Below are 17590 nucleotides of genomic sequence, written 5' to 3' on the forward strand. Positions count from 1 at the left end.
ACCTTGGCCCCTGTTTTCTTTGCAGTTTTAATCTCTACCAATTCCTTATATTTTTAGTCTCTATTTTCTCTAAACAACTTCCTTGTCCCTGTTAAAATTGTGATCCTAGCAATGAATATCAGAGAGGCAACTTGGTAAATCTTGTTCCCACAAATATTATCCCCAAAGTTATCCAAACTGACCAGGCTTAGAAATGTTATTGCACAAAATACCCAGTGATCAAGGTACAAGCATCATAGCAAGGCTCTCAAAAGAAGCCATCTGGGAAGAACTAACTCTTTTCCTCCTGAAATTATCAGGTAATATCCCACAGGATTTCTTGCACTCTTCATCCAAACTTGCTATTTATTAGACTTCTAATCTTTTAAGAAAGCCTCTAAAAATGAAGAGCTGAAAGCCACCCTGTGCACAGGGTAAATAAAAGTCCAGCTTGCTGATTGCTTGTTAGTTATACACCCTTAGAAAGTATGTAACAAAGGGGCCTGCTGTTTGCTTTGCTTAATCTGGTCTTAAAATCTCTGCTTCTTTGTCAGAAAACAATATTTGCAATTGTAAAAAAAAATATTTACCAAAGAACTTGGATAGCATAAGTCAAAGGCTAAGAGCCAAAGGTCAGTAGTTCTTATCCCACATTTCTTGGACCCCAGAGTTCCTGCTGTGGAGCTCAGCTGTACCAAACACACACATTGTTTTGCAAGTCCTTTAAGAAGCAGACATTTTAGAAGGGGAAGGAGCAGGAAGGCTTCAGCCTGTTCCTCAGTCAGAAGATGAACTCTTCTTCTGCCTGTCCCACAGAATCCCTGTTAGGCTCTGCAATGTAGTGTGTCTCCCCAGGGATACTGCAGGGACGGCCTTCTTTCACAAACCTGGGAAAAACACTCAACTTACAAAATCTACAGGGCAGATATTTTTCCTGTTGACAGCAAAGGCAATACTGGTTCAGGCCAGATGTGTATCTATGCAACTTTATCTGCAGGGCCTGACAGTGGGGGACAGATGTGTATCCTGAGCATTTTGAAGGAGCCCCTTCTTAATCCTCAAAGCAGTTTTGGACATCTGACCCTGTCAGCTGATTCTTCTAAGTTTAATGGTGTTTGAATTTACTCCTTCATGTATCCTGTAAACCAGAGAATCCAGCATCTGGGAACGAACCCCACTTACAGATCAGTGAGTTCTAGATTGTGGCCTTGAGGTGCTTCATCTTGAGCAGCTCACTGAGTGAGCAGAGAGACTCCCGCCCAGGTCACTCCACAGAATCTATGAAGAGGACTGGCATGGTGGCAATGCCTAGTTTTCTTGGTTTGATCCTCATTTTCGGTTGTCTCACTCTGTTTTGAAATTCTGTAGTTCTTCCTCATCCCCACCTCAGTTTTCTCTGTCAAATTCTTGCCACAACTGCCAATCTCTTGATCTCATCAGGGTAAACATCACTAGCCAGTTCATCGAGGCCCTTGGTTCTGTCCTGAAATAGCTTCTATCAGGACCACAGCAGGAATTACCACAAGCAATAGGTGGCACTGAGCACAATCCGATAAAGAAATAGCTTAGTCCAAGGTTCTTACCTTGAAGAACCAGGCCTTCCTCCTTGATGGTGTAGACAAATGAGGTGAAGGGAGCCAGAGGGGACTTGGCAATGAGAATCTGCACATAAAGCATATTTTTTCAGAGTTAGTCGAAGGATCAGGGATGAGTCTCGATTCCACTCCCTGTCCCACTTTGAAACAAAGTGGTAACACATGACTAGAAGTCATCAGGTTTATTTTTTAAAAAACTATTTCAGAACGAAAATGTTCAAATGAGTGTTTTCCTTTTAAAGTGGTCATTTTAAATGCTATACAGTTATTCTAATTATGCTGCCAGCAAATGCCATATGCTTAAACCCATTTTTTTTTTTTTTTTTTTTAAGAGACAGAGTCTCACTTTGTTGCCCTCGGTAAAGTGTTGTGATGTCACAGCTCACAGCAACCTCCAGCTCTTGGGCTCAGGGGATTCTCTTGCCCCAGCCTCCCGAGTATCTGGGACTACAGGTGCCCACCACAATGCCCAGCTATTTTTTTGGTTGTTGCAGTTTGGCCAGGCCCGTGTTTGAACCTGCCACCCTCGGTATATGGGGCCAGTGTCCTACTCACTGAGCCACAGGTGCTGCTGTTCGTTCGCGTCTCCGGTCACGTAATAGCCCTTAAACCCATTCTTCTAGAAAAATCTTATTTATATCATATGCTTAAGTAGTTACCTTTCTGCTCGAAGATAAACCAGCCTAATTCTCTTATTTTAGGCATAAAGTTAGCTATTTTAGTAGAGAAAAGAATTCAAAGCTCCCCGTAAAGATTCATCATCCCTGCAAATATGAAAAGTAACTTACTAGAGGCATAGCAGTGGTGGGTTGCTTTGCTGGCTCCAGTTCTTCACCAACTCCTTTACCACGTGACTATATTTTCTCTTATTTAATTAAGGTGTAGTGTGCTTTCCATGATGCTTGACTGGGGGTTAGCCATATGACTTGCTTTGGTTAGTGAATAGGTTGTGCCAATTCCCTGCCTAGGCTTCAAGGAACCTCAAATATTTCCACTTGTTCTCTTATGTTTCTACCATTGCCAGAGAAAAATCCATCCATGCTAGTTGGTTGTCTCAAAGAAGACTAAGAGATACCTGAAACAGAGCTGGCTAGCTAGGCCCTGCCTAAATAGTTGACCCCCTGGCAGTGAACAGCAAAATACTGCTGTATATATACCTCTGAGATTTTGATGGTGGTATCATGAACCATTATTGTAGCAAGAGATGATTGATACACCAGCCAAAAGAAAATGTCAAAAATGTTTTGAGCAACAGCATTCTCCTAAGACTACACCAAGTTTATAGGACATGGTTATTTGGTCATTTAAAAAAAAACAGTATCATTAACCCCTTATTATAACTCATATGACTTGACAGAATCTCTAATAATTGGTGGATTATTTTATTATAACATTTCTACTGAAGGAAGATAAATAGTGGTTTCCTGTTTCACACATTAAAATAAAATCATGGCATGGCTCAGTATAATAGTTATGGTGCCGGCCACTGAGGCTAGTGGGTTCGAACCCGGCCTGGGCCAGCTAAACAACAATGACAACTGCAACAAAAAATAGCTGGGCATTGTGGAGGGCGCTTGCAGTCCCAGCTACTTGGGAGGCTGAGGCAAAAGAACTGCTTAAGCCCTAGAGTTTGAGGTTGTTATGCGCTGTGAGCCCCGGCACTCTACCAAGGGTGACATAGTGAGACTCTTTCTCAAAAAAATAAAAACATAAAATAATCAAAAATAGTGACAATTTGGGCAGAACCACTTACATAATCAGGGAGGCAAGAGAGAAGGAAGAAATAATTTCAAATAATACAAAGACTTACATATGATATCTCAATCCATCTCAATTCAGCAAACATTTACTCACTGTCAATGATGAGAAGTGGTAGAAAAATGTGATGGGAAAAATCATGAGTGTTAGTCATAGAGTTTGAATCTAGTTCTTCCAACACTCAGCGAGGTACCTATAGCAGAGGCTATAATTTTCCTCTCTTGGCCATTCACCTTCTTCCTTTTAGTAAACAACTCTCCAAGTTTCCACATTTCCTTTTTTTGTAACTAGGTGTGGCTGTGTGACCAAGCTTTGACTAATAGAATGTGAGTACAAATGACAGGTAGAACTTCCACAATTATGTTTTCATAAGAAACTGCCTTCCCTTCACTTTCCTTTTCTCCCTTCCCAAGGCAGGAATCAACTCCAACCGCATGGCCATGGGCAGCATCCAGGTGGTGACAACACAGCATAGGACAGAGAAGCTCGGTGACCTTCAGGGCATCATTGCCTCCCATCAGGGCCACCTGTCCCCTCAGGACAGAGTCACCTGTCTTAACTACTATAATTTTGATGTCTGTGTTATTATAGTGCAGGCTGAACTCCAACCAATACTGTGACTGAACAATCTAGACTTTCTGAGACTCAGTTTCTTCATGTGTAAAATGGGGATAAAGATTCCTGCTTAGAGGAGAGATTAAAGATGGCGGCCGAGTAACAGCTTCCCTGCAACTGGGAACCGCGAGTCTGGGGAGACAAGACTCCAGGCATCTCTGGCCGGTGGGATCTGCCTATAATCATCCCTTTGAGGATACAGGGAGCCAGCAAGGGACTTCTGGACCCCAAGAGGAGGACAAAAACAGTGGAAAACTGGCAAGTGGTTGCGTGTGTTCGATCGACCTAATCACGCTGGCAACCATAAGTACAAGCAGCAGTGAGACTGCAAACCGGAAAGACCTTACCTGTGAACTGTTTCGGTGTTCTTGGACTTGGCACTCAGTTGAACTGCCATGGGGAGAGCTTGAGCAGGAGTGTGGAGAACTCTGGGCATTGTCTGGGGTCGCAGACTGAGCCACTGAGCTGGGCGCAGGAAGCCATTGTGAAAGAACTGCCCCGACAAGCTCCACCCTCAGGGTCTTAGAGCAAGGATTGGGCGGGTCAAAGTAACCTACAACTGAGCAGCCTAAAGGTGGGGACTGAGCTGCCTTACGGCCTTAATCCTTAGGGGCAGAGTGAGACGGTTTTGGCACACTGGAGCCTTGGGCTGTTGCCCTAGGTAGAGTGCCGTGATGTCACAGCTCATAGCAACCTCAAACTCCTGGGCTTGGCGCTGCCCAGACCTCCATAAGAGCTGTGCAGTGACCCCCGACTGGTGACCCACACCCACCGGGCCTCCACATTCCCTGACCAGGAACTGCGGGAGCCACGCAACCCTGCGTCCTCCCCCCTGTGTCCTCCCAGCTTCCACACTAGCCCGTTCATCTGGACAGGGACTCTGGTAGCTGCGTGCCCTTTGGAGCCCTCCCTGCCTCTGCACAGAGCTCTTCTCCTGGCCAGAGACTGCTGGAGCCTTGGGCACTCTGTGCCAAAGTCACTGGGTGCCTGGCACTCCCAGAACCATGCGCACCACCCCCAGCCCTGTTGCTGGATCTGGGTGTGTCACAAACCGGAGCTGCTTCCACAACCAGAACTCCCTAGCTAGAGGAGCCCCAGAGGAACTACAAAGGGTCACTCCCTACAAAGATCCAGCAACAATAGAGTGATCCCGCTGGGGTCTAATCTTGAAGAGACACCTCCCCAACTCTGAGGACAGCCAGAGGCAACAGTGAAAAACAATCATGAGGCAAAATCAACAGAAAAACTCTGGCAATATGAATAATCAGAGTAGATAAACACCCCAAAAGATCAATGGGGCAGAAACAGCACAAGACCCCATGCACAAACAAATAGCTGAGATGTCAGAAATTGAATTCAGGATCTGGATAGCAAATAAGATCAAATTAGAATTCCAAAAGTTATCTCAAGAATTCAATGGATTCAAAGACCAAATGACCAAAAATTTTGACGCATTGAGACAAGAAGTTGCATCCCTCAAAGATCTGAGAAACACAGTAGAATCCCTCAGTAACAGAATGGAGCAAGCAGAAGAAAGGATTTCTGACATTGAAGACAAAGCTTTCGAATGCTCCCAAACCCTCAAAGAAGAAGATAAATGGAGAGCAAAAACAGACCACTCTCTTAGAGAGCTCTCGGATAATTTGAAGAAAACCAATATTCATCTTATAGGGATCCCTGAAAGTGATGAAGTGGCTTCACAAGGCACAGAGTCTCTTTTCCATGAGATTATGAAGGAGAACTTTCCAGACATGCCAAGAGATTCCAAAATTCAGACAGCAGACAGTTTCAGAACTCCAGCACAACTCAACCCAAATATGACATCCCCCCAGACACATCATAATCAATTTCACTAAAGTTAATATGAAGGATAAAACTCTGAAAGCTGCCAGACAAAAGAAAACCATTACCTACAAGGGGAAGAATATCGGAATAACTGCAGATCTCTCTGCTGAAACCTTTCAAGCTAGAAGAGGATGGTCATCGACTTTTAATCTCCTAAAACAAAATAACTTTCAACACAGGATCCTGTACCCAGCTAAACTGAGCTTCATTTATGGTGGAGAAATTCAATACTTCAATGACATTCACATGTTGAAGAAATTTGCCACAACTAAACCAGCTCTCCAGGACATTCTTAGACCTATCCTCCATAAAGACCAGCGTAATTCTCCACCACAAAAGTAAACCCACCCAAAAAATTCTTGATCAAATTCCAACTTCCACAGTCGCAAAAGGATTAAAAATGTCCACCGGTCTCTCGAAAGGCTTATCAATATTCTCAATTAACGTGAATGGCTTAAATTGTCCTCTAAAGAGGCATAGGTTGGCGGACTGGATACAAAAACTCAAGCCAGATATCTGCTACATACAAGAATTGCATCTTACATTAAAAGACAGATATAGACTTAAGGTGAAGGGATGGTCATCTATATTCCAGGCAAATGGAAAGCAGAAAAAAGCAAGCGTTGCAATCCTGTTCGCAGATGCAATAGGCTTTAAACCAACCAAAATAATTAAGGATAAGGATGGACACTTCATATTTGTTAAAGGTAATTAATACTCAACATGATGAGATCTCAATTATTAATATTTATGCACCCAACCACAACGCACCTCAATTTATAAGAGAAACTCTAACAGACATGAGCAACTTGATTTCCTCCACTTCCATAGTAGTTGGAGATTTTAACACCCCTTTAGCAGTCCTGGATAGATCCTCCAAAAAGAAGCTAAGCAAAGAAATTTTAGATTTAAACTCAACCATTCAACATCTGGACTTAACAGACATCTACAGAACATTTCATCCCCAAAAAACTGAATATACATTCTTCTCATCAGCCCATGAAACATACTCCAAAATTGACCACATCCTAGGCCACAAATCTAACCTCAAATTTAAAAAAATAGAAATTATTCCTTGCATCTTCTCAGACCATCATGGAATAAAAGTTGAACTAAATAACAACAGAAACCTGCATACCCATACAAAAACATGGAAGCTAAACAACCTTATGCTGAAGGATATATGGGTTATAGACGAGATTAGGAAGGAAATCACCAAATTTTTGGAACAAAACAATCAATCAAGACATGAATTACCAGAACCTCTGGGATACTGCAAAGGCAGTCCTAAGAGGGAAATTTATAACACTGCAAGACTTCCTCAAGAAAATGGAAAGAGAGGAAGTCAATAACTTAATGGAACATCTCAAGCAACTGGAGAAAGAAGAACACTTCAACCCCAAACGCAGCAGAAGAAAAGAAATAACCAAAATCAGAGCAGAATTAAATGAAATTGAAAACAAAAGAATTATACAACAGATCAATAAATCCAAAAGCTGGTTTTTTGAAAAGATCAATAAAATAGATAAACCTTTGACCAACCTAACCAGAAAAAAAAGAGTAAAATCTCTAATTTCATCAATCAGAAATGGTAATGATGAAATAACAACAGACCCCTCAGAAATTCAAAAAATCCTTAATGAATACTACAAGAAACTCTACTCTCACAAATATGAAAATATGAAAGAAATCGACCAATACCTGGAAGCACGGCACCTACCAAGACTTAGCCAGAACAAAGTGGAAATGTTGAACAGGCCTATATCAAGTTCTGAAATAGCATCAACTATACAAAATATCCCTAAAAAGAAAAGCCCAGGACCAGATGGCTTTACGTCAGAATTCTACCAAACATTTAAAGAAGAACTAGTACCTATACTACTAAACCTCTTCCAAAATATAGAAGAAGAAGGAATATTACCCAACACATTCTATGAAGCAAACATCACCTTGATCCCCAAACCAGGGAAAGACCCAACAAGAAAAGAAAATTATAGACCAGTATCACTAATGAATATAGATGCTAAAATACTCAATAAGATCCTAACAAACAGAATCCAACAACACATCAAAAAAATTATACACCATGACCAAGTGGGATTTATCCCAGGCTCTCAAGGCTGGTTCAATATATGTAAATCTATAAATAATTCAACACATAAACAAACTTAAAAATAAAGACCATATGATTCTTTCAATTGATGCAGAAAAAGCTTTTGATAATATCCAGCATCCCTTCATGATCAGAGCACTTAAGAAAATTGGTATAGAAGGGATATTTCTTAAACTAATAGAGGCCAACTACAGCAACCCACAGCCAATATCGTATTGAATGGAGTTAAATTGAAATCATTTCCACTTAGATCAGGAACCAGGCAAGGTTGCCCATTGTCTCCATTGCTCTTTAACATTGTAATGGAAGTTTTAGCCATTGCAATTAGGGAAGAAAAGGCGATCAAGGGTATCCACATAGGGTCAGAAGAGATCAAACTTTCACTCTTCGCAGATGATAATGATCGTATATCTGGAAAACACTAGGGATTCTACTACAAAACTTTTAGAAGTGATCAAGGAATATAGCAATGTCTCAGGCTACAAAATCAACACCCATAAATCTGTAGCCTTTATATATACCAACAATAACCAAGCTGAAAACACAGTCAAGGACTCTATTCCTTTCACAGTAGTGCCAAAGAAGATGAAATACTTGGGAGTATACCTAACAAAGGACGTGAAAGATCTCTAGAAAGAGAACTATGAAACTCTAAGAAAAGAAATAGCCGAAAATGTTAACAGATGGAAAAACATACCATGCTCATGGCTGGGAAGAATCAACATTGTTAAAATGTGCATACTGCCCAAAGCAATATATAAGTTTAATGCAATTCCTATTAAAGCTCCATGTCATACTTTAAAGATCTTGAAAAAATAATACTTCGTTTTATATGGAATCAGAAAAAACCTCGAATAGCCAAAACATTACTGAGCAATAAAACAAAGCTGGAGGAATCATGCTACCAGACCTGAGACTGTACTATAAATCCATAGTGATCAAAACAGCATGGTACTGGCAAAAAAGCAGAGAAGTAGATGTCTGGAACAGAATAGAGAACCAAGAGATGGATCCAGCTACTTACCGTTATTTGATCTTTGACAAACCAATTAAAAACATTCAGTGGGGAAAAGATTCCCTCTTTAACAAATGGTGCTGGGTAAACTGGCTGGCAACCTGTAGAAGATTGAAACTGGACCCACACCTTTCACCATTAACTAAGATAGACTCCCACTGGATACAAGATTTAAACTTAAGACATGAAACTATAAAAATACTTGAAGAAAGTGCAGGGAAAACTCTTGAAGGAATCGGCCTGGGTGAATATTTTATGAGGAGGACTCCCCAGGCAATTGAAGTAGTATCAAAAATATACTACTGGGACCTGATCAAACTAAAAAGCTTCTGCACAGCCAAGAACACAGTGAGTAAAGCAAGCAGACAGCCCTCAGAATGGGAGAAAATATTTGCAGGTTATACCTCCGATAAAGGTCTAGTAACCAGAATCCACAGAGAACTCAAATGTATTAGCAAGAAAAGAACACATGACCCTATTTCAGGGTGGGCAAGGGACTTGAAGAGAAACTTCTCTAAAGAAGGCAGACGCAAAATCTACAAACACATGAAAAAAAGCTCATCATCCTTAATCATCAGAGAAATGCAAATCAAAACTACTCTGAGATATCACCTAACCCCAGTAAGAGTAGCTCACATAACAAAATCCCAAAACCAGAAATGTTGGCGTGGATGTGGAGGAAAGGGCACACTTCTACACTGCTGGTGGGAATGCACACTAATATGTTCTTTCTGGAAGGATGTTTGGAGAACACTTAGAGACCTAAAAATAGACCTGCCATTCGATCTTATAATTCCTTTACTAGGTTTATACCCAGAAGACCAAAAGTCACAATATAACAAAGACATCTGTACCAGAATGTTTATTGCAGCCCAATTCATAATTGCTAAGTCATGGAAGAAGCCCAAGTGTCCATTGACCCACGAATGGACTAGCAAATTGTGTTACATGTATACCATGGAATACTATGCAGCCTTAAAGAAAGATGGAGACTTTACCTCTTTCATGCTTACATGGATGGAGCTGGAACATATTCTTCTTAGCAAAGTATCTCAGGAATGGAAGAAAAAGTATCGAATGTACTCAGCCCTACTATGAAGCTAAATTATAGCTTTCACATGAAGACTATAACCCAACTATAGCACAAGACTATGGGGAAAGGGCCAAGGAAGGGGAAGGGAGGGGGGAGGTTTTGGTGGAGGGAAGATAATGGGTGGGACCACATCTATGGTGCATCTTAGAATGGGTACAGGCGATTGCACTAATGTACAGCTATGATTTAACAATAAAAAAAAAGATTCCTGCTTAAATGGAATTATCATGAGGATTAATTTAAGTATATAAAATATCTGTCACTGTATCAAACACATGGTCAGTTCATAATGAATAACAGGAGCATTTCTACTCACCCCATTACACGTGCTTCCAAAGTGCCACCTAATCCTCACTCACCAGAAAACCAATATACTTCGCTATTATCAGGAAGAAGTCTCAGTCATTTTACAACAGCTTAAAAATTATCTAGATAGGTCAGGTGCAGTGGCTCACCTAGCACTCTGGGAGGCAGAGGTGGTGAGTGCACAGGTTTGAGACCAGTCTGAGCAAGTGCAAGACCCTCTCTGTAAAAAATAGCTGGGTGTTGTGGTGGGCGCCTATAGTCCCAGCTACTCAGGAGGCTGAGATAAGAGAATCACTTAAGCCCAAGAGTTAGAGGTTGCTGTGAGCTATGATGCCAAGACACTCTACTGAGGGAGAAAAAGTGAGATTCTGTCTCAAAAAAAAAAAAAGTTATTTAGATGAACTTAGTCATCATTCACAGAACCAATGAGTAGAAAGAACAGATGAGTATTTACACCATCATGTCAAAAATACCTCATTTGAAAAGTGAAGTGGATCCTTTTCTGCTTGAGATAGCTTGGAGATGGTTCAGTGTGAAGGTTAAGGATTCCTCCTAGGAGGGGAATGGCATGGTAGAAGAAAAGATAGTGCTTCTCAAACTTCATTGTGGGTATGAATTGCCTGCAGGTCCCGGGTATTTTTTCCTTTTTTTTTTTTTTTTTGAGACAGAGTCTTGTTTTGGCACCCTGGCTAAGGTGTAGTGGCATGATCATAGCTCATAGCAACTTCAAGCTCCTGGGCTCAAGTGGTCCTCCTTCAGCCTCCTGAGCAGCTGGAACTATCGGTGTCCACCACCACATTCTGCTAATTTTTCTATTTTTTGTAAAGACAAGGTTTTGCTCTTGCTGGTCCAGAACTCCTAACCTGAAGCAATCCTTCCACCTCGACTTCCCACAGTGCTAGGATTACTGATGTGAGCCACTACACCCAGCCCAGGTCCTGCAGACATACAGATTCTAGTTCTTAGGTTTTGTTGTGGTTCATAGACTGAATTTTGAATAGGCAATTCACCTAACTGAAAAGACGGAGAAGTAGGAGATAGGAAGGCTGGAGCTACTGCAATGATTTAGTGATGACATGATAAGGACCTAAGCCTCAGCTGTGTCATAAAGCATGGGGTGGGGAGGAATGGATAACCAAAATATAAGTCCTTTAGAACAAATAGTAATAAAAATAAACTACACATATCTGAAATCTCAGATCTTGTATGTAGCAACTAGATGCAAAACCAAAAGAACAAAAATAAATAGCAGTCAACAGAGTTATCATACTATATTATATTTTTGAAAATTATACTACCATTATTATTTTATAGACTGAGGAAGCTGAAACCCAGCAAAAAAGGATGTGATGTCCCACTGGGACACAACAATGGCTTCTGAGTCAAAACCTTATAACTGTGTGGTGCTAGCACCATCCTCTGATACCCAGCCCAGAAACAAGCCTCAACCAAGCAGATTCTCACACCTGGAGGGAGTCTGGGCCAGTTGCTGATGAATGCCCTTTCTGGAGCAGAGTTTAAAATGGGTCATCAGGGGCGGCGCCTGTGGCTCAGTGAGTAGGGCGCCAGCCCCATGTGCCGAGGGTGGTGGGTTCAAACCCAGCCCCGGCCAAACTGCAACAAAAAAATAGCCGGGTGTTGTGGCAGGCGCCTGTAGTCCCAGCTGCTCGGGAGGCTGAGGCAAGAGAATCGCGTAAGCCCAAGAGTTGGAGGTTGCTGTGAGCCGTGTGAGCCACGGCACTCTACCCGAGGGCGGTACAGTGAGACTCTGTCTCTACAAAAAAAAAAAAAAAATGGGTTATCAGGGTGGCACCTGTGGCTCAGTGAGTAGGGCACCGGCCCCATATACGGAGGGTGGCAGGTTCAAACCTGACCCTGGCCAAACTGCAATAAAAAATAGCTGGGCATTGTGGCAGGCACCTGTAGTCCCAGCTGCTCAGGAGACTGAGGCAAGAGAATTGTCTAAGCCCAAGAGCTGGAGGTTGCTGTGAACTGTGACGCCGTGGCACTCTACTGAAGGTGATAAAGTGAGACTCTGTCTCTAATAAATAAATAAATAAATAAAAATAAAATGGGTCATCAGCCAGGTGTGGTGGCTCACATCTGTATTCCTAGCACTTTGGGAGGCTAAGGTGGAAGGACTGCTAGAGGTCAGGAATTGAGACAGCCTGAGCAAGAGTGAGACCCCTTTCTCTACAGAAAACAGAAAACTCAGCCAGGTGTGGTGGTGGGTGCCTACTCAGGAGGCTGAGGCAAGAGGATCGTTTGAGTCTAGGAGTTTGAGGTTGCAGTGAACTATGATGACACCACTGCACTCTACTGGGGTGACAGAGCCAGACTCTGTCTCCAAAAGAAAAAAAAAAGGTCATCACAAGGATAATTTGTGTGCAGTTAGAAAGAGGAAGTGATAAGTTATGTCAGATGAACCATACTTCCTTTCTTTGGAAAAGAACTTCCAGATTGATAGATCAGAGAGTTGCCATCAACATAAAACATCTGATTTCAGCAAAAAAATGTGACAAACTCTCTCGATAGCCTTCCAGATAAAGTGAAGACAAGTTGAGCTGGCTGCTAATACCATTAGGTGGATCTGTACGTGATCAAAGATAAGTGGAAATCTAATGAGGGGCAGCAACCTCTGGTAGAATGTACTGGATTCTCTCTGACCTGGATGAAAATGCTGATGCAATCACTACCTCCATAGAACAAATATGGGACCTAGCAGGGAATACAACTAGCAAAGATTGCTAACCATTATAATAGAGCTTACATTCTAAAGGTGGCAAAAAGACAGTAAACAAAATAAATAAGTGAAATATATAGTATGTTAGATGAATATACGTGCAATGGACAAAACAAAACAAAAAAAACCCCAGAGAAACAGCATCAGAGGAGGGGGTCACTCTTAAAGAGAACAGTATGCGGTCTCATAGACGAGGCAATATCTGGATTTGTGGATCATGTAACTAAACTTATTGGTGAGATTTTGAGTTGGTGGGAAGGTAATAGAAGACAAAAAATTAAGAGAAAGTTCATATGTTAGATTAGAAAATCATAACAAAACGAATCCCAGTTTGGTTAGAATGTTGGGAGAAATCCAATATATCTTTTGGGATATGCAGTTTTATTTAGATAAACGTAAGGCCTTGTCCTTGAGAACAGAGCACCAAATATTGGTTACAGAATGGGAAAGATGAGATTTAGCATTCAGGAAAAGGAGGATTACTTAACTACAGTTCAATATGAGCCAGATGTGTCATGTGATTCTAAAAACCTAGTGTGGTCTCAGGTTGTATCAGTGGAGACACAGCATAGTCTCGTTCCCCTCCTCATCCAGCAAACCATGCCTGATGCAATGTGTTTGGATTGGGGTCCAAATTCCAAAAAGAAAACTGACAAATACAAAGCAAACAACTACAAGAGAACCACCAAGGAGGTTAGATGGCCACCAACAATCCATGACCATAAACACTTAAAAAAAGAAAACCAAAACATGATGGTGATAGGGCTAGGGGGGAAATACATACTGCTTTTTTTTTCCTTGGTAGAGATGGGGTGTTGCTACCTTGCCTGGGCTGGACTCAAAATCCTTGGCTCAAGTGATTATCCTGTCTCAGCTTCCAGAGTAGCTGAAACTACTGGCCCAGGCCTGATGTACGCTGCTTCTAATAAGAGTTTTCTGACCTGCAGGTTCTGTAGTGTTACATACTAGTGGGGGGAACTATAAATTAGATTTCTAGCCCAATATGGTTCAGGAAAAGAAGTAATGCTTGCCATGTATCTTTGTGACTACACATAGATTCCTCTTAAAAAAAAATTTTTTTTAATATATATTTTTATCATAATCTGTCTTCTACCCCAGGTAGAGTGCAGAGGCATCATGATAGCTCACTGCAACCTCCTAGTCCTGGGCCCAAACAATCTTACTGCCTCAGCCTCTCTAATAGCTGGGACTACAGGCACCCATTACCACACCCGGCTATTTTTTTTTATTTTTTGTAGAGATAGGGTCTCACTCTTGCTCAGGGTAGTCTTGAACTCCTAACCTCAAGTGATCCTCCTGCCTCAGCCTCTCAGAAATTCTAGGATTACAGGCGTGAGCCACTGTGCCTGGTCTCCTCTCTGTCTCTTTTTAGATCTGAATTAATACCCTCTGCCCTTGTGCCTTTCTGCCATTTGAACTATAAACTATATTTTTCTAAAGCCAACAACCCCACAGAAGGTAACTTACGCTGTTCTGTTTCAGATCTTCAGCCAGTCCATAAATTTGGGAGTGTTTCTCCTATAAATTAGGAGTGTTCTAATATTGTCTGACTTAGGCTATTTCCAAGTGTCATTCTATCTTTTCCAATACATAGTGCCCTACAGGGAGGCCTAGCTGCCTAATAAAACTCCAGGGCTAGAGTGAAAAATTTTGATCACATTCAAACCTGTGTGCAATGTGTGAAGTTGGCTTTGAACTCTCTGAGGGTTCACAGAAATATGCAAGTGAGAGAGAATGAGTGTGGACACATACGGCTCAGAAAGCCTGGAGCTCCACGTGGTAGGTGTGGGGTATTGTGGGCTGTTAATCGCACCTCCCACCAATAGCCAGATTGTTTTCTCTTGAAGATTTCCTCAGTGTCAGACTACCTCAACTTTAATTGAACTCTAATGAATATATTTTCTCCTCCCTATTGCAGAGAATATATTTTCTCCTCTACCTATTGCAAATAAAGTGGTCACCAAGACTTGCAAATTCTTTTGAGGAACATTTAAAGTGCACCTAGTACGCACTAGATGCTGGGTCCCAGATCCTACTACAATCTGGAAGTAATCTCCATATGTGTAGCTTTCACACACCCATCCATAAATTTATTCAATCCACAAATATTTTCTGGGCTCTTTTCTTTGCAGTAGGCACTGTTCTAGGCATAGGGGTATAGTCAGGGAAAAAACAGAGGAGTCCCTGGTCTCATGGAGCTAACATTCTGGTGGCAGAAGACTGATGGTACAGGGAGGCTTTTGGGCTTTTTCCCCTTTGACACTACTACTCACCCTCCATTTTGGGGCATTCAGTCCATCCATCAGCAGACATTTATGGAGTCCCTACTCTAGGTCCAAGAGATTTCATTTACACACTGTATGTTTACACTTATTAGAAGACCTCCACATGAGTTACCTCATTTTATTTCTTAGACGCATGCTCTGAATTCTCAGTGTGGCTACGAAGAGCAGAGGCATTGTCTTTGACTCCACTCCCTTCCCTTCTTTAGGGCCCAATGCAGTTGCAGCTGGGGGCTCCTAAAATGACTGGTAGGTATTTTCTTCACTTCCTCTCTATGCTGTGTGTGTGAGGGTTTCTCCCAACTTACAAGTGGAGGCTTAGGTACTCCAAATAAAACGTGAAGAGCTGGCCTTTGGGGCTCCCAGCTTCTCCTTGCATACATCCTCTCCTCCTGTTATGGCCCTCCACTTCGATATCTATTTTGCTCTCCCATCAGATAGGCTGTCGGCTAATTTCCTATAGCCCTAAAGCCATGACTGGAGAACTGTTGGGCGTTACCCTTCCCAGGTGTGCCTGTGTTTTAGTGTAACACTCTCAGAGGGAAGGAAGGGATCTATAATGGTGGGGTGGGCAGGGCTTCTTCTGAGGTTCCCACAGTACTAACAATGACAAGAACCACTGCAACCGACACAGCTTAATCTTCGTAATGACACTGGAGGCAGGTAGCTTACAAGAGACGGAGTTGGGTTCCAGTATAGGCTACCTGGTTCTGTAGTCCGTACATTTAAGCAACACAATGGCAGCTCCTAATTTGGTACATACTGATAAATCCATTTCCTTGGGATAATACATCAAATGAGGCAGAACATACAACAGCAAATAATGGCATTTTTTTTTACTGCATCATGGATCTTGCCTGATTCAAGACAGAGAAGGGGACCAGACTGGGCATCCGTGTGGGCTGCCTCAGCTATCACAGGTTTGCACACTGGCAGTCTTCCTTCTGCCCTTCATACCCCATACAAATGCCACTTCTTCTAGAAGCTTATGCTGATTTCTCCAGCCTAAGGTCATCTGTCTCTAAGTCCCCTGCACTTTATCTGTACTCTCTGATAATCGTCACTGCTTTCTTCATGTTTTACAGTTAATGTTAATTGAATTTATTAGCATCTATTTGAAAGCAGATAAGATCATCATTGTTGCCGCTGCTTCTGGTCCCACAAACCTCCAGGATGGTGCTATATATACATAAAAGAAGCTCAAATATGAAATGCAAGGCTGAATGAGTAAATATATACACAGATTGGTAACCTACTAAAACACTCGTGACTTATATCCACTTTGAGGACTTAACTAGTTCTCCCTCCCACAAAGCTAGGGGACTTAGAAGATGCCATAGAAAAGAGCAGGCTGCCCAGTCAATCATTGCCAAGATTCCCAGCTTGGGCAGACCCAAAGTTAAGTCTTTGGTTTCAGCTTGCTATAACATCACATGTTTTTCCTGGCCTGATCCCACTTCCAAGAGGCTTGGAAAGTGGAAAAGGAGCCACAAGACAGAAAGTGCTGGGCATAAGAATCCGAGACCTTCTCCAGGATAGTGGCACCTTCTAGGGATAGTGCCTATGTCCACCTTTTAAAGTATAGGTGTGACCCCTCAAGGAAAACCCAGTCTATCCCTGCTTGATGGGTGGCTACAAAGGCCAGTATGGAGCAGGCCACACAGAGATGTCAGGAACCTTGGATGCAGGCTGTCCTGGAGGCTGCTTTTATATATTTCTGGTCCTGGCAGTTTACATGAGTTCCTACAATAAAGCTCCAACTTTAGGAAAAAATGAGTTTTGCCTTCGTGGCCCAGGAAAGCAGATATGAAGAGGCAGCCATGAGCAGAGTGTAAGCTGGCATCAGTTCTTTCACTTTCTTTTCTCTAACTCCTGTGCCAGAAGGGCTTCCTTTGACACTGGGAATGAATCCTTCCTCTCTAAATGTTTTCTTCCCCTGCCACCCACTACCCCAAATCTCACATCAGCTGGGGTGAAGGGCAGAGGGAAATGAGCTGGCAGAGGGCAAGTGTTTGCAGAAGAGTTTCCTTATGGATGGGGCAGGTGGTAGGACTGGGTTTCTATACCAACTCTCTGCTGTAAGACGCAGGGAGGGGTCCACAGACAATGTAATATGTTTAGCCAAGAAAACTAGAGTGAGAGGCAATTGAGGTAGATAGCTCCAAAATATGACTTTGCATCCACCCACAATTTCCTGTCCTGCTAGTTTTTTAATCCTGTCTCAG

The 17590-nt window shown here is 42.2% G+C and overlaps 1 protein-coding gene across 1 annotated transcript in view; it reads right to left on the reverse strand.

Annotated features, from left to right (window-relative positions):
* RAD51B (RAD51 paralog B) overlaps window positions 1–17590 on the reverse strand; it is a 736945-nt gene that overhangs the window by 8377 nt on the left and 710978 nt on the right. The window contains exon 11 of the mRNA XM_053602196.1: window positions 1563–1641. Within this exon, the coding sequence (XP_053458171.1) occupies window positions 1563–1641 (79 nt within the window). The remainder of the gene's footprint in view (window positions 1–1562; window positions 1642–17590) is intronic.

The sequence above is a fragment of the Nycticebus coucang genome, chromosome 9, assembly GCF_027406575.1.
Source record: "Nycticebus coucang isolate mNycCou1 chromosome 9, mNycCou1.pri, whole genome shotgun sequence".
NCBI lineage: Eukaryota > Metazoa > Chordata > Mammalia > Primates > Lorisidae > Nycticebus > Nycticebus coucang.